Raw genomic sequence first — 17,714 nt, forward strand, 5'->3', positions numbered from 1 at the left:
GTCCAGCTTGATAACAGTCATTATAGTATCTTTACTCTGTCCAGCTTGATAACAGTCATTATAGTATCTTTACTCTGTCCAGCTTGATAACAGTCATTATAGTATCTTTACTCTGTCCAGCTTGATAACAGTCATTATAGTATCTTTACTCTGTCCAGCTTTATAACAGTCATTATAGTATCTTTACTCTGTCCAGCTTGATAACAGTCATTATAGTATCTTTACTCTGTCCAGCTTGATAACAGTCATCGAAACAAAAGCTAGTGTTACGTCCATTGTTAGAAGGAGACCAAGGTGCAGCGTGGTAGGCGTACATTATACTTTTATTTTAAATGACACCAAAAAACAACAAAATGCAAAACGATCGTAAAGCTATATGCAGTGCAGAAAGCAACTATACACAAACACAAGATCCCACAACTGAAGGTGGGAAAATATGTATGATCCCCAATCAGAGACAACGATAGACAGCTGCCTCTGATTGGGAACCATACCCGGCCAACAAAGAAATAGACAAACTAGAATGCCCACCCAAATCACACCCTGACTGAACCAAATAGAGAAATAAAAAGGCTCTCTAAGGTCAGGGCGTGACAGCTAGACAGTCAGGGAAAATATAATACATGTTAAATGCAGCCCTCCGGACCTCGGTGGAGACCGAATGCCGTCCATGAGGCAACATTAGTTTGACACCCCTGGTCTAGAAGCATACAGGAGCACATTTCACATTGGGGACTCACCACTAGACCCAGAAGATAAAACACTTCATTCACAATGCAGCTAAACTGGAATTAAACACAGATACTTAACTAACTAAACACATACACACACGTGCTGTAATTTGTACGGATTTATTTATTTATCTAGTGGTTAACATTGCTCCTTCTTCTCTATCTCTCTCTCTCTCCTCTCTCTCTCTCTCGGTTGTAGATCCCATTCTACAGTGACCTGTGTGAGAAGCTGAATGCTGGTGAGAACTGCTCTATCTTGGTGGGTTACTCTGCTGTGTACAAGGTCTGCTTCGGGATGGCCTGCTTCTTCTTCTTCTTCTTTATCTTCACCCTACGAGTCAACTCTGCCACCGGCTGCCGCGCCGCCATACACAATGGGTAAGTGTGTGTGTGTGTGTGTGTGTGTGTGTGTGTGTGTGTGTGTGTGTGTGTGTGTGTGTGTGTGTAGTGACGTTTATGTCTCTCTCTCTCTATCTCTCTCTGACAGGTTTTGGTTCCCGAAGTTCATAGTGTTGTTGGCCTGCTGTGTTGGAGGATTCTTCCTGCCAGAGCAGGACACCTTTCTGGAAGGTATGGACCCTTATATCCTTCTCCTGTCTATAGTCTTTGTTCTCTCAGAGGGGACAGAGACCGGAGCCCTGCTCTGCTCTATCACACTGTGGAGTCTCAAATCTCTGTCACCTATACTTACCTGTAGAGGTCAGCGTGACTGTCCTTGACTTGTAATGCCTTTCCTTAACCAGCTTTGAGAGAAGAGAGAAGGGAAATAAAGAGAGAGAAAGAGAGGAGAGGGAGTCTGTTATCTGCTCCCTTCAGAGGAGAGGACCGGTGCAGCTGCAGGCTTTAGTTACCGTGTGCATGTGTGCCTGAGAATCTAGTCCCTGTGGTTGTCTATGCGATGACAACACACAAGGAGTTATGCAGCAGCTAAGTGTGCACATCCTGCAGAACATATGGAACAAGAGATTAGATATTTGATGGTTAGCTTTGCAATACTTTAAATGTGCGATCACCCTCCCTCCCTCTGTCTCTCTCCCCCCGCCTCTCTCTCTACTCCTCTCTCTCCCCTGCCTCTCTCTCTCTACTCCTCTCTCTCCCCTGCCTCTCTCTCTCTATCCCCTGCCTCTCTCTCTCTACTCCTCTCTCTCCCCTGCCTCTCTCTCTCCCCTGCCTGCCTCTCTCTCTCTACTCCTCTCTCTCCCCTGCCTCTCTCTCTCTACTCCTCTGTCTCTCTCCCCTCTTTACCCCTGACTCTGTCTCTCTCCCCCTCCTCTCTCCCTCTGTCTCCCTTCCCTCCTCTCTCTCTCATTCTCTATCGACCTCTCTCCCCCTCCTCTCTCCCTCTGTCTCCCTTCCCTCCTCTCTATCTCTCTCCCTGGCCCCTCCTCTCTCTCCTCCCCTCAGTGTGGAGGTATGTGGGAGCTGTAGGGGGGTTTCTCTTCCTGCTGATCCAGCTCATGCTGCTGGTGGATTTTGCTCACAGATGGAACACTAACTGGTGAGAACAGCAACACTTCTAATAAAGCTCTCTTTCTCCTACAGCCTTTCTTTCTGTCCTCAGCCAAAACAGTCACACGTGAATGCATGAAGACAGAGAGAGAGAAACAGGGAGGAAGAAAGAGAAACAGAGGGAGAGACAGAGAGACAAAGAGATAGCGGGATAGAGAGAGAGACACAGGGAGAGAGAGAGAAACAGGGAGAGAGAGAGAGAAAGAGAGAGAGAGAGAGAAACAGGGAGAGAGAGAGACACGGAGAGAGAGAGAAACAGGGAGAGAGAGAAAGAGAGTGAGAGAGAGAAAGAGAGTGAGAGAGCGACACAGAGGGAGAGAGAGCGACACAGAGGGAGAGAGAGAGACACAGAGGGAGAGAGAGAGAAACAGAGGGAGGGAGAGAGACACAGAGGGAGAGAGAGAGAAACAGAGGGAGGGAGAGAGAGAAACACCCGCCCAAACGCCATCCTGCGACCTAAGAGGTATGTATCAGATGCTCAACATGCTCTGCTCACACCTACTGTGACAATATGGAACACAACGCTTTTACTATCTCATCCTGGAATATACATGGTCTGAGGTCATCTGCCTTTGGCGTAAAGTCCCGGAACCCAGACTTCATTAAAGAAATTGGAAATATAGACATTGTCATCTTACAAGAAACATGGTATAAAGGAGATGGACCCACTAGTTGCCCTCTTGGTTACAGAGAGCTGGTAGTCCCACCCACCAAACTACCAGGTGTGAAACAGGGAACAGACTCAGGGGGTATGCTAATTTGGGGGGGTATGCTAATACTAGTCTGTGGCGACCTAAACGCCAGAACTGGGCAAGAACCCTAAGCACACAGGGGGACAAACACCTACCTGGAGGTGACAGCATTCCCTCCCCCATATAGCCCACCTAAACACAACTATGACAACATAACACAGCAAAATCACACTCTACTTGAGCTATGCTCAAACATGAGGCATCAAAGCCAAAGGAACTGAATCAAATTAAGAAATGTTATAGATGTGAGGAAAATAGTGTGGAAGTCTAGCAAAAAACAATTAGGCAACAACAAATTCAAGCCTTTCTAGACAATTTCACTGTAATAGTGAAGTTGTGAACTTGGCAGTAGAAAACATAAACACTACATTTTACCTTTCAGCTTCCCTAAACAAATCTAAAAATGTCAAGCAGACAACCTAAGAAAATTAACAATGACAAATGGTTTGATGAAGAATGCAAAAACCTAAGAAAGAAATTGAGAAACCTGTCCAACCTAAAACATAGAGACCCAGAAAACCTGAGCCTACACCTTCACTATGGTGAATCACTAAAACAATACAGAAATACACTATGATAAAAGAAGAAACAGCATCTCAGAAATCAGCTCAATATATTTGAAGAATCCATAGAATCTACCCACTTCTGGGAAAATTGTAAAACTAAACAAACAACACGCAGAGTTATCTGTCCAAAACAGAGATGTGTGGAAAAACCACTTCTACAATCTTTTTGGCTTTATAACAAAGAACAGCAAAAACCTATACAGTTGAAGTCGGAAGTTTACATACACCATATACCAAATACATGGCCCATTCCTCCTGACAGAGCTGGTGTAACGGAGTCAGGTTTGTCGGACTCCTTGCTTTCACACACTTTTTCAGATCTGCCCACACATTCTCTATAGGATTGAGGTCAGCGCTTTGTGATGGCCACTCCAATACCTTGATTTTGTTGTCCTTAGGCCATTTTGCCACAACTTTGGAAGTATGCTTGGGGTCATTGTCCATTTGGAAGACCCATTTGCGACCAAGCTTTAAGACTGATGTCTTGAGATGTTGCTTCAATATATCCACATCATTTTCCCTCCTCATGATGCCATCTATTTTGTGAAGTGCACCAGTCCCTCCTGCAGCAAAGCACCCCCACAACATGATGCTGCCACCCCCGTGCTTCACGGTTGGGATGGTGTTCTTCGGCTTGAAAGCTACCCCATTTTTCCTCCAAACATAACGATGGTCATTATGGCCAAACAGTTATATTTTTGTTTCATCAGACCAGAGGACATTTCTCCAAAAAGTACGCTCTTTGGCCCCATGTGCAGTTGCAAACTATAGTCTGTCTTTTTTTATGGCGGTTTTGGAGCAGTGGCTTCTTCCTTGCTGAGCGGCCTTTCATGTTATGTCGATATAGGACTTGTTTTACTGTGGATATAGATACTTTTGTACCTGTTTTCTCCAGCATCTTCACAAGGTCCTTTGCTGTTGTTTTGGGATTGATTTGCACTTTTCGCGACAAAGTACGTTCATCTCTAGGAGGCAGAACGCGTCTCCTTCCTGAGCGATATGACGGCTGCGTGGTCCCATGGTGTTTATACTTGCGTACTATTGTTTGTCCAGATGAACATGGTACCTTCAGGCATTTGGAAATTGCTCCCAATGATGAACCAGACTTGTGGAGGTCTAAAAAAAAAAATCTGACGTCTTGGCTGATTTCTTTTGATTTTCCCATGATGTCAAGCAAAGAGGCACTGAGTTTGAAGGTACGCCTTGAAATACATCCACAGGTACACCTCCAATTGACTTAAATTATGCCAATTAGCTTATCAGAAGATTCTAACGACATTACATAATTTTCTGGAATTTTCCAAGCTGTTTAAAGGCACAGTCATCTTAGCGTATGTAAACTTCTGACCCACTGGAATTGTGATACAGTGATTTATAAGTGAAATAATCTGTCTGTAAACAATTGTTGGGAAAATGATTTGTGTCATACACAAAGTAGATGTCCTAACCGACTTGCCAAAACTATAGTTTGTTAACAAGAAATTTGTGGAGTGGTTGCAAAATGAGTTTTAATGACCCCAACCTAATTGTATGTTAACTTCCGACTTCAACTGTACATGATCAAATACAAATCTTAGAAACAACTATTCAAGACTACCAGAACCCATTGGATTCTCCAATTACATTGAATGAACTACAGGACAAAATACAAACCCTCCAACCCCAAAAAATGCCTGTGGTGTTGATGGTATCCTAAATGAAATGATAAAATATACAGACCACAAATTCCAATTGGCTGTACTTAAACTCTTTAACATCATCCTCAGCTCTGGCATCTTCCCCAATATTTGGAACCAAGGACTGATCACCCCAAATTTGACCCCATTAACTACCAGGGGATATGTGTCAACCGCAACCTTGGGGAAATCCTCTGCATTACCATTAACAGCAGACTTGTCACGTGTGACTCGGGGGTGTTCTAGTTGTTATATTTCTGTGTTGGTGTTTTGGTATGGTTCCCAATTAGAGGCAGCTGATTATCGTTGTCTCTAATTGGGGATCATACTTAAGTTGTCCTTTGTTCCCACCTGTTTTTTGGGATATTGTTTGTGTTAGTGTTTTGAGCACTACGGCTTTCATGGTCGTGTTATGTTTATTGTTTTCTGAGTTTAACTGTGTAATAAAGTATGTAGAACTCAACTTAAGCTGCGCCTTGGTCCGTTCTTATCGACGATCGCGACAAGACTGGTACATTTTCTCAGCGAATACGATGTACTGAGCAAATGTCAAATTGGCCTTTTACCAAATTACCATACGACGGACCACGTATTCACCCTGCACGCCCTAATTGAGAAACAAACCAAAACAAAGGCAAAGTCTTCTCATGCTTTGTTGATTTTTAAAAAGCTTTCAACTCAATTTGGCATGCGGGTCTGCTATACAAGTTGGTGGAAAATGCTATTGAGGGAAAACATACAATATTATCAAATCCATGTACACATTGGCAAAAAACAAAAACATTTCTTTCCACAGGGCCGGGGGGTGAGACAGGGATGCAGCTTAAGCCCCACCCTCTTCAACTTATATACAGTGCCTTGCGAAAGTATTCGGCCTCCTTGAACTTTGCGACCTTTTGCCACATTTCAGGCTTCAAACATAAAGATATAAAACTGTATTTTTTTGTGAAGAATCAACAACAAGTGGGACACAATCATGAAGTGGAACGACATTTATTGGATATTTCAAACTTTTTTAACAAATCAAAAACTGAAAAATTGGGCGTGCAAAATTATTCAGCCCCTTTACTTTCAGTGCAGCAAACTCTCTCCAGAAGTTCAGTGAGGATCTCTGAATGATCCAATGTTGACCTAAATTACTAATGATGATAAATACAATCCACCTGTGTGTAATCAAGTCTCCGTATAAATGCACCTGCACTGTGATAGTCTCAGAGGTCCGTTAAAAGCGCAGAGAGCATCATGAAGAACAAGGAACACACCAGGCAGGTCCGAGATACTGTTGTGAAGAAGTTTAAAGCCGGATTTGGATACAAAAAGATTTCCCAAGCTTTAAACATCCCAAGGAGCACTGTGCAAGCGATAATATTGAAATGGAAGGAGTATCAGACCACTGCAAATCTACCAAGACCTGGCCGTCCCTCTAAACTTTCAGCTCATACAAGGAGAAGACTGATCAGAGATGCAGCCAAGAGGCCCATGATCACTCTGTATGAACTGCAGAGATCTACAGCTGAGGTGGGAGACTCTGTCCATAGGACAACAATCAGTCGTATATTACACAAATCTGGCCTTTATGGAAGAGTGGCAAGAAGAAAGCCATTTCTTAAAGATATCCATAAAAAGTGTTGTTTAAAGTTTGCCACAAGCCACCTGGGAGACACACCAAACATGTGGAAGAAGGTGCTCTGGTCAGATGAAACCAAAATGGAACTTTTTGGCAACAATGCAAAACGTTATGTTTGGCGTAAAAGCAACACAGCTCACCACCCTGAACACAATCCCCACTGTCAAACATGGTGGTGGCAGCATCATGGTTTGGGCCTGCTTTTCTTCAGGGACAGGGAAGATGGTTAAAATTGATGGGAAGATGGATGGAGCCAAATACAGGACCATTCTGGAAGAACCTGATGGAGTCTGCAAAAGACCTGAGACTGGGACGGAGATTTGTCTTCCAACAAGACAATGATCCAAAACATAAAGCAAAATCTACAATGGAATGGTTCAAAAATAAACATATCCAGGTGTTAGAATGGCCAAGTCAAAGTCCAGACCTGAATCCAATCGAGAATCTGTGGAAAGAACTGAAAACTGCTGTTCACAAATGCTCTCCATCCAACCCACTGAGCTCGAGCTGTTTTGCAAGGAGGAATGGGAAAAAATTTCAGTCTCTCGATGTGCAAAACTGATAGAGACATACCCCAAGCGACTTACAGCTGTAATCGCAGCAAAAGGTGGCGCTACAAAGTATTAACTTAAGGGGGCTGAATAATTTTGCACGCCCAATTTTTCCGTTTTTGATTTGTTAAAAAAGTTTGAAATATCCAATAAATGTAATTCCACTTCATGATTGTGTCCCACTTGTTGATTCTTCACAAAAAAATACAGTTTTATATCTTTATGTTTGAAGCCTGAAATGTGGCAAAAGGTCGAAAAGTTCAAGGGGGCCGAATACTTTCGCAAGGCACTGTATCAACGAATTGGCGAGGGTACTAGAACAGGCTGCAGCAACTGGCCTCACCCTACTAGAATCTGAAGCCAAATGTCTACGGTTTGCTGATGATTTGGTGCTACTGTCCCCGACCAAGGAGGGCCTACAGCAACACCTAGATCTTCTGCACAGATTCTGTCAGACCTGGGCCTTGACTGTAAATCTCAGTCAGACAAAAATAATGGTGTTACATAAAAGGTCAAAACCTCGGCCTAAACATCAGCACCACAGGTAACTTCCACAAAGCTGTGAACAATCTGCGAGACAAGGCAAGAAGGGCCTTCTATACAATCAAAAGGAAAATAAAATTTGACATACCAATTAGGATCTGGCAAAAAATACTTTAATCAGTTATAGAACCCATTTCCCTTTATGGTTGTGAAGTCTGGGGTCCGCTCACCAATCAAAAATTCACAACATGGGACAACACCAAATTTAGATTCTGCATGCAGAATTCTGGAAAAATATCCTCCGTTAACAACGTAAAACACCAAGTAATGCATGCAGAGCAGATTTAGGCCAATTCCCGCTAATTATCAAAATCCAGGACAGAGCCGTTAATTAAATTCTACAACCACCTAAAAGGAAGCGATTCCAAAACCTTCCATAACAAAGCCAGCACCTACAGAGAAATGAACCTGGAGAAGAGCCCCCTAAGCAAGCTGGTCCTGGGGCTCTGTTCACAAACACAAACAGACCCCACAGAGCCCCAGGGCAGCAACACTAGACCCAACCAAATCATAAGAAAGCAAAAAGATAATTACTTGACACATTGGAAAGAATTTACAAAAAAACTGAGCAAACTAGAATGTTATTTGGCCCTTAATGGAGAGTACACAGTGGCAGTGTACCTGACCACTGTGACTGACCCAAAATTACGGAAATATTTGACAACGTACAGACTCAGTGAGCATATAGCCTTTGATATTGAGAAAGACCGCCAAAGGCAGACCTGATTCTCAAGAGAAGACAGGCTATGTGCTCACTGCCCACAAAATGAGATGGAAACTGAGCTGCACTTCCTAACCTCCTGCCAAATGTATGACCATATTAGAGACACATATATCTCTCAGATTGCGCAGACCCACAAAGATTTCAAAAACAAATCCAATTTGTGTGCAAACACAGCAGCAAGATTTGTGACCTGTTGCCACATAAAAAGGACAACCAGTGAAGAACAAACACCATTGTAAATACAACCGATATTTGTGTTTATTTATTTCTCCTTTTGTGCTTTAACTATTTGCACATCGTTACAACACAGTATATGGATATAATATGACATGTGAAATGTCTTTATTCTTTTGGAACTTTTGTAAGTGTAGTATTTACTGTTCACTTTTTATTGTTTATTTCACTTTTGTTAATTATCTATTTCACTTGCTTTGGCAATGTAAACATATGTTTCCCATGGCAATAAATTGAAATTGAATTGAGAGAAACAAAGGGAGAGAGAAACAGAGGGATAGAGAGAGGAACAGAGGGAGAGAGAGAGTCTTTTTCAGACAGGATGCACATGGCAGAGGAGGGTATGCTCACAGTTTCCTCTCCCCCTCTGAGACACGCACACACACACACACACACACACACACAGTAGCAATTAGCATGAAAGGGGACCATTTTAAAGGTTGTTTTTGTATTTTCACTAACTGGGAATGTATTTTTGTGTGTGTGCCTGGGTGGAGGAGGCGCTCTGGTTGGCTTGCCTGAGTAAAAGTACTACGAATGTGGAAAATCTTCCAGCAACCCTAAACCTGTCTTTTAGTATCCTCAGGAATAAAATATAGCAATCTCCTCTCTCTCTTCCTCTCATTTCCTTACCCTACCTCCCCCTCTCTCTTCCTCTCATTTCCTTACCCTACCTCCCCCTCTCTCTTCCTCTATTTTCCTTACCCTACCTCCCCCTCTCTCTTCCTTTATTTTCCTTACCCTACCTCCCCCTCTCTCTTCCTCTCATTTCCTTACCATACCTCCCCCTCTCTCTTCCTCTATTTTCCTTACCCTACCTCCCCCTCTCTCTTCCTCCCATCTTTCCTCCCCCTCTGTTCCTCCCATCCTTCCCTCCTCTCTCTTCCTCCCATCCTTCCCTCCCCTCTGTTCATCCTCCCATCCTTCCTCCCTCCCCCCCTCCCTTTTCCTCCCATCCTTCCTCCCATCCTTCCCTCCCTCTCTTCCTCCCATCCTTCCCCTCCCCCTCTCTTCCTCCCATCCTTCCCTCCTCTCTCTTCCTCCCATCCCTTCCCTCCCATCTCTTCCTCCCTCCCTCCTCTCTCTTCCTCCCATCCTTCCCTCTTCCTCCCATCCTTCCCTCCCCCTCTCTTCCTCCCATCCTTCCCTCCTCTCTCTTCCTCCTATCCTTCCCTCCTCTCTCTTCCTCCTATTCGTCCCCCCTCTTTAGGAGTTCAGGTGTGAAGGACAACCGTCTGTGGTATGGGGCGCTGGCTCTGGCCACCTTGGTGTTGTTCAGTGTCGCCGTAGGAGCTGTGGTGTTCATGGCTCTGTTTTACACACACTCTCAGGCCTGTCTGCTCAATAAGGTGTTCCTGGGGGTCAACGGCAGCCTCTGTTTCATAGTCACTATGCTGGCTATATCTCCCTTCATACAGAGACGTGAGTACACACACACACACACACACACACACACAAACAGGGACACACACACACAAACAGGGACACACACACATACGGTAACAGTCCATCTGTTCTCCTCCAGTCCAGCCTAAGTCTGGCCTGCTCCAGCCAGGAGTGATCAGTGTGTACGTCATGTACCTCACCTTCTCAGCCTTCTCCAGCAAGCCCAAAGAGAGTAAGTATACCGGAGGCTCAGCCCATAGCGTTCTAGTGTTTCATTGCCTATATGAATTGCCTATTAACAGGTTTCATGTGTTTGCATTTTGTTAATTTACACTTTAAATGCCTCCATGAATGCTATGCTCTGTTTGGCCCAATGTGCCTCTTACAGTATTAACATCATCCTCTTATTACTCTTCTTTCTCTCTCTTTCTCTGTATAGTGTTGGAGGTTAATGGGGTGAATACGACAGTGTGTGTGTTCCCTTTCAACTCTGGTTCAGAGAGCGACAAGAGGATCGTAACAGGAGTGGGAACTGTCATCCTGTTCGGCTGTGTGCTCTACTCCTGGTAAGACACACACCCCGTGTTGCTTTCACCTATCCCCTGTTTTTAGATCTGTGCAGAGAGGAGAGGGGGCTGTGTTTTTAGACTTTTTGCAGTGAGGTAATTTGTTATTTATTGGAGGAAAAGTTATATTGTTTCTGATTGGCTGGGGCTGTTGAGAGGGTTCGTGTGATTGGATGAATCTGTTGAGAGGGTGTGTGTGATAGCCTGGATTTGTAGTGAGGGTGTCCACATGTGTTTCACATTAAGCTCAGACATACAGCTTATCCTGTGTTAATCTCTGTGAAAGACTTCAGCTATTCTCAACCAGAAATTTATGGGAAAATGTAGGCGTGGGCGGTATCCAGATTGTCATGCCTTCATACCGACCTTGTGCCATTCCTGGGATATTCTGTAATACCAGCACTGAACACAAGGGGTGCTGCTTTCAAACCCCACTGATACTCTGTAATCCTAAAGTTAGCGATGCCAACAAGTACATATAAAATCCCATAGAGAATGCTAAGTAAATGCAATGATAACGAGTGGATTGCAAACATTTTGTACAGTTTCTAACCTATACAAATCACTCAAAAATGCTACTCACGGTTTGCTGCACACACAAAACAAATATTAGCCAGCAAGGCTCTTGATTCAAGAGGGGATTCTCTGCTGTTACCAAGCAAATGCTTGAATTTGGAAGAAGCTAACCACTTAGCTAAATAGCTAACAAGCTACTAAATTTGCAAACCAATACACAACTGCAGAGCATTTAGCACATTTTAGACAGTTAACTTAATAGTTATGAGATATCTAGCTGGCAATTTAGTTGTGAAATCCATACTGTAATTAGATCACCTGACACATGTTGCACAACAGTGAGTGACTCACAAGGCTCCGGTCTCTAGTTGTTGTGTGCTTGTAAACAAACACCACATGACATGTGACTGGGGACTACTGTAAGCTTCATAATAATGTGGCAGGTGATATGAAAAAACACAATGTTATTTTTTTATAAAGTTTACAAAAGTTGACTGCAGGTATTTACTTTAAAGGTAGAATTCAAATGGAATTCAACACTTCAAAGAAATTGTTTCAATGCTATTGACGGTATTACAAAACCATTCCGTGGCTTTTTCCAAATACCCCAGTATGTGGTATATACGGTAAATCGCCCAAGCCTAGAAAATGTCTTCTGACAGATTTGTAATCGGTGTGTGTGTGTGTGTGTGTGTGTGTGTGTGTGTGTGTGTGTGTGTGTGTGTGTGTGTGTGTGTGTGTGTGTGTGTGTGTGTGTGTGTGTGTGTAGTTTGACGTCCACCACCAGACGGAGCTCTGCAGCGATGCGTGTGATTAGGAACAGCGTGCCTGAGACTGAAGTAAGACCATCCACGAACACAAACACACACACACACACAAACATTACAGATCTGTCAGAATACATTTTTCCAGTTATTTGTGGTCCAGCCAATCACACACATCCTTTCAACAGCTCAGTGTGTGTCTGCACCAGAGTATGTGGGCAGAGTTGAGCGGTCGGAATCCCCCTCCTCACTCACAGGGAAAAAAACTGCTGCTCCAAATTCAAATTCACTAAAATCCCCATTTAACCAACACCATCTATTTTTGTGACTACCTGGACCTACCATTTGGTTTTGAAGTAGCCTATGGAAACCAAACCATATGATTTGAATGAAAAGTATTTTAATAAACAACAAACTGTGATTGTCAGAAGTGCTCATCATTTCAAATAGGCTACATGTCTTAGCATATACAGCATATATAAGCTCTTGATAAGCATATACAGTGCCTATTTGGTATTCAGACCCCTTAACTCTTTCCACGTTTTATTACTTTACAGACTTAATTTAAAATGGATTCAATAAAAAATGTTCCTCATCAATCTACACACAATAACCCATAATGACAAAGCAAAAACAGGTTTTTATAAATATTTGCAAATGTATAAAAAATAAAAACAGAAAGACCTTATTTACATAAGTATTCAGACTCTTTGCTATGAGACTTGAAATTGAGCTCAGGTGCATCCTGTTTCAATTGATCATCCTTGAGATGTTTCTACAACTTGATTAGAGTCCAACTGTGGTAAATTAAATTGATTGGACATGCTTTGGAAAGGCACACACCTGTCTATATAAGGTCCCACAGTTGACTGTGCCTGTCAGAGCAAAAACCAAGCCTTGAGGTCAAAGGAATTGTCCGTAGAGCTCCGAGACAGGATTGTGTCGAGGCACAGATCTGGGGAAGGGTACCAAAACATTTCTGCAGCATTTTAGGTCCCCAAGAACACAGTGGCCTCCATCATTTTTAAATGGAAGAAGACTCTTCCGAGAGCTGGCTGCCTGGCCAAACTGAGCAATTGAGGGAGAAGGGCCTTGGTCAGGGAGGTTACCAAGAACTCTATGGTCACTCTGACAGAGCTCTAGAGTTCCTATGTGGAGATGGGAGAACATTCCAGAAGGTCAACCATCTCTGCAGCACCACCAATCAGGCCTTTATGGTAGAGTGGCCAGAGACGGAAGCCACTCCTCAATAAAAGCACATGACAGCCCACTTGGAGTTTGCCAAAAGGCACCTAAAGACTCTCAGACCATGAGAAACAAGATTCTCTGGTCTGATGAAACCAATATTAAACTCTTTGGCCTGAATGCCAAGTGTCACATCTGGAGGAAACCTGGCACCATCCCTACGGTGAAGCATGATGGTGGCAGCATCACGTCTGGAGGAAACCTGGCACCATCCCTACGGTGAAGCATGATGGTGGCAGCATCACGTCTGGAGGAAACCTGGCACCAACCCTACGGTGAAGCATGATGGTGGCAGCATCACTTCTGGAGGAAACCTGGCACCATCCCTATGGTGAAGCATGATGGTGGCAGCATCACGTCTGGAGGAAACCTGGCACCATCCCTACGGTGAAGCATGATGGTGGCAGCATCACGTCTGGAGGAAACCTGGCACCATCCCTACGGTGAAGCATGATGGTGGCAGCATCACGTCTGGAGGAAACCTGGCACCATCCCTACGGTGAAGCATGATGGTGGCAGCATCATGCTGTGGGGACTTAGAGACTAGTCAGAATCGAGGCAAAGATGAATGGAGCAAAGTAGAGAGAGATCCTTGATGAAAACCTGCTCCAGAGCACTCAGGACCTCAGACTGGGGTGAAGGTTCACCTTCCAACAGGACAACCACCCTAAGCACACAGCCAAGACAATGCAGGAGTGGCCTCGTGACAAGTCTCTGAATGCCCCTGAAAGGCCCAGCCAGAGCCTGTACTTGAAGCTGATCGAACATATCTGTGTGTTTTATCAGTTTCTTTATGAAAATATTTAGTGAACTCCATGACAGTAGCTAAAGAAAGGGGCTATAGCAGCACACAAGTGGACTAGAAATGCATGCTGGGCCAGGAATGCCCTGAGCTCGTGAAGTGAAGTGAGTGCTACTGGAGCGGGCGAAAAGGCCGACCCTCCAGCCTTTGGGAAACTCACTCTGGGCTCCAGTCGAATTGGGCACACTCCACTCCTCGATCTGCTCCAGCTCGGCTATGTATAGTTGATTAGTTGATTCATTCCTGTACAAGTACTAACTCACCTCTCTCCGGCAGAGAGCGCGCTGCTGTTTCTGCTTTGGAGATGACACAGGTAAATACAAACATATTCTTTCTCTCCCTCTCTTTCTCCTTCTCTCACTGCTTTCTGTATAAAATACCATCGCTCTCAGTATTCTACTGTACTACTGTAATACCACCAGAAACAGGCAGTGTTCTTGTATATTCTCTCATACACATAGTACCAGTAAAGATGCAGGAACAGCATTGGTCAGTAAACAGAAATGATGTCAGTGTTACCAGGAGGAGACTATGACTAGTGGTTGGAGATAGACTAGTCAGATAGTAGTAGTAGTAGAACTGAGGGAAGGCTGCAGCTGCCCTCTGGTGGGGTAAAGCAGCACTGCAGCCAGGGAAATAACAGAGCAGAGCATGTCACTTCATTTATGAATGTATTATACAGATATTTTTTTTTTGGGGGGGGTAACAAGTGTACAGTTAAGAACAATACATTTGATTTAAAAACAAACTTAAGCCCTTCTCAGTAGACATAGTAATTTTCAGAGAGTTTCCTGTCCTGCAAAGCGGAGAGAGAGAAATATAGAGGTTAGAGACCAGGAAAAAGGAAAGAAAACAGGAATATTAGTGAGAGTTTTATTGGATAGAGCTGAGTTTATCGTGATGATAATAATGATTTTAACAACGGTTTTCTTTGCATCATAAGTGTTATATGTAATGTTGCTGTGGTGTTGTGGTTGTGTTGACTGATGTAAGGTCGTAATTAAGTTGCTGTGATCAATCAGTGAAATGCATTTCTAAAGCCCTTTTTACATCAGCAGTCGTCACAAAGTGCTGATACAGAAACCCAGCCTAAAACCCCAAAGAGCAAGCAATGCAGATGAAAAATTCAAAACAGCAGGTCCGGGACAAGGTAGCATGACCCGTGAACGGGTCAGGGTTCCATAGCCACAGGCAGAACAGCAGAAATTGAATCAGCAGCACGACCAGGTGGACTGGGGACAGAGTCAGCCAGGAGTTGTCAGGCCAGGTAGTCCTGAGGCATGGTCCTAGGGCTCAGGTACTCCAGGAGGGGGGAGAGAGAAAGAGAGAGGGATGGGAGAATTAGAGGGAGCATACCTAAGGTCATACAAGACACCAGATTAAACAGGAGAATTACACCAGATAGGACAGACTGTCCCTAGCCCCCTGGCACATATACTATTGCCGCATAGATACTGGAGCCCGAGACCAGGGGTGGGGTGGTTGTGATTGTGTTGTGACTATGATGTAAGGTCGTAAAAACGTTGCTGTGTTGTTGTGGTTGTGTTGTCCAGATGACTATGATGAGGAGCAGACTGGAGGAGGACAAAATGTTTTATATGATGAGAGACAGGGAACCATCTACAGCTACACCTACTTCCACTTTGTCTTCTTCCTGGGTTCACTCTACGTCATGATGACTGTCACAAACTGGTTCCAGTAAGTAGCAGAGTTACTGTGGAAACCCTTACTACTAGTAGAGTTACTGTGGAAACCCTTACTACTAGCGCAGTTACTGTGGAAACCCTTACTGCTAGTAGAGTTACTGGGGAAACTCTTACTACTAGTAGAGTTACTGTGGAAACTCTTACTGCTAGTAGAGTTACTGTGGAAACCCTTACTACTAGCGCAGTTACTGTGGAAACCCTTACTACTAGTAGAGTTACTGTGGAAACCCTTACTACTAGTAGAGTGACTGTAGAAACCCTTACTACTAGTAGAGTGACTGTGGAAACCCTTACTACTAGTAGAGTTACTGTGGAAACTCTTGCTGCTAGAAGAGTTACTGTGAAACTCTAATTATAGCTTCAGTTCGTAGACGAGTTAGCCTACTGGGGAAACTTTAACTAGGTCCCAGTTAGTAGAATAGTCACTGGGGAACTTTAATTATAGCTTCAGTTCGTAGATGAGTTAGCCTACTGGGGAAACTTTAACTAGGTCCCAGTTAGTAGAATAGTCACTGGGGAACTTTAATTATAGCTTCAGTTCGTAGAAGGGTTAGCCTACTGGGGAAACTTTAACTAGGTCCCAGTTAGTAGAATAGTCACTGGGGAACTTTAATTATTGTTTCAGTTCGTAGAAGAGTTAGCCTACTGGGGAAACTTTAACTAGGTCCCAGTTAGTGGTAGAGTTACTAGGGAAACTTTGTTTCTTTATTTATTCCACTAATTAAAATGTTGTGTAAAGCTAAGAGCTATGTTTGTTTTCCCGTAGCTATGACAACCATAAGATAGAGAAGCTGCTGGATGGCAGTTGGTCTGTGTTCTGGATCAAGATGGCGTCCTGCTGGGTCTGTCTCATCCTCTACATGTGGACCCTGCTCGCCCCCATGGTCTGCCCCAAACGCTTCGAGGCCTAACACACACACATGCAGACACCGAAACACAGCCCAACATTATTTTCAGCTTTCTACATGGGTTTTTTGTGTTGCGTTTTGTTTTTAATGTTTTAGTGTTTTATATTGAATTTTTGACCAGTTATGAATACTTTAAGCTATTGTTGCCGGGAAGGCAGTTGATGTCTTTCATTTTTACTATTATTGATGTATGGGGTTACATTCAGGTTGGACTCATAGCTTGACTCTTGGGGGTGCCTAAAACAATGGGCTGGACCAATGTTCATACAATAATGTATGTGGCTCCCCATGGTCCTAGAGGTGCCCATATTCTTTTATGGGAGTGTCCAGCACCAATATCATTTCAACCCTGTTTACATGTTTGCTTATATGTGTGATTCCCATACTTGTCTCTGTTATTCTTTTATTCCCATGAAGAGAAGTTTCATTTCTCAGGCTCATACATCAGCTTGTTATTGTCTTGATTTTGTTTACCCCTTTTCCTCCCCAATTTCGTGGTATCTAATTGGTAGTTAGTCTTGTCTCATCGCTGCAACTCCCGTTCGGACTCGGGAGAGGCGAAGGTCGAGAGCCGTGCATCCTCCGAAACACAACCCAACCAAGCTGCTTGTTGACACAATGCCCACTTAACCCAGAAGCCAGCCTCACTGATGTGTCGGAGGAAACACCATACGCATTGCGCCTGGCCCGCCACAGGAGTCGCTTGTGAGCGATGAGACAAGGACATCCCTACCGACCAAACCCTCCCCTAACCCGGACGACGCTGGGCCAATTGTGCGCCGACCCATGGGTCTCCCAGTCGCGGCCGGCTGCGACAGAGCCTGGACTTGAACCCAGAATCTCTAGTGGCACAGCTAGCTACTCTCTTAGACCACTGCTAGCTACTCTCTTAGACCACTGCTAGCTAC

The 17,714-nt window shown here is 44.0% G+C and overlaps 1 protein-coding gene across 1 annotated transcript in view; it reads left to right on the forward strand.

The window, feature by feature from the left end:
• The window catches only part of serinc5 (serine incorporator 5), a 48,053-nt gene extending 30,694 nt beyond the window's left edge, over window positions 1–17,359 (forward strand). The window contains exons 3-12 of the mRNA XM_042320656.1: window positions 931–1,109; window positions 1,219–1,301; window positions 2,136–2,229; window positions 10,124–10,335; window positions 10,439–10,531; window positions 10,739–10,865; window positions 12,151–12,220; window positions 14,469–14,505; window positions 15,746–15,890; window positions 16,665–17,359. Coding sequence (XP_042176590.1) covers window positions 931–1,109; window positions 1,219–1,301; window positions 2,136–2,229; window positions 10,124–10,335; window positions 10,439–10,531; window positions 10,739–10,865; window positions 12,151–12,220; window positions 14,469–14,505; window positions 15,746–15,890; window positions 16,665–16,809 — 1,185 coding nt within the window. The 3' untranslated portion in view covers window positions 16,810–17,359. The remainder of the gene's footprint in view (window positions 1–930; window positions 1,110–1,218; window positions 1,302–2,135; window positions 2,230–10,123; window positions 10,336–10,438; window positions 10,532–10,738; window positions 10,866–12,150; window positions 12,221–14,468; window positions 14,506–15,745; window positions 15,891–16,664) is intronic.
• Window positions 17,360–17,714: the final 355 nt, after the last annotated feature.

This window comes from Oncorhynchus tshawytscha, linkage group LG04, assembly GCF_018296145.1.
Source record: "Oncorhynchus tshawytscha isolate Ot180627B linkage group LG04, Otsh_v2.0, whole genome shotgun sequence".
Lineage (NCBI taxonomy): Eukaryota > Metazoa > Chordata > Actinopteri > Salmoniformes > Salmonidae > Oncorhynchus > Oncorhynchus tshawytscha.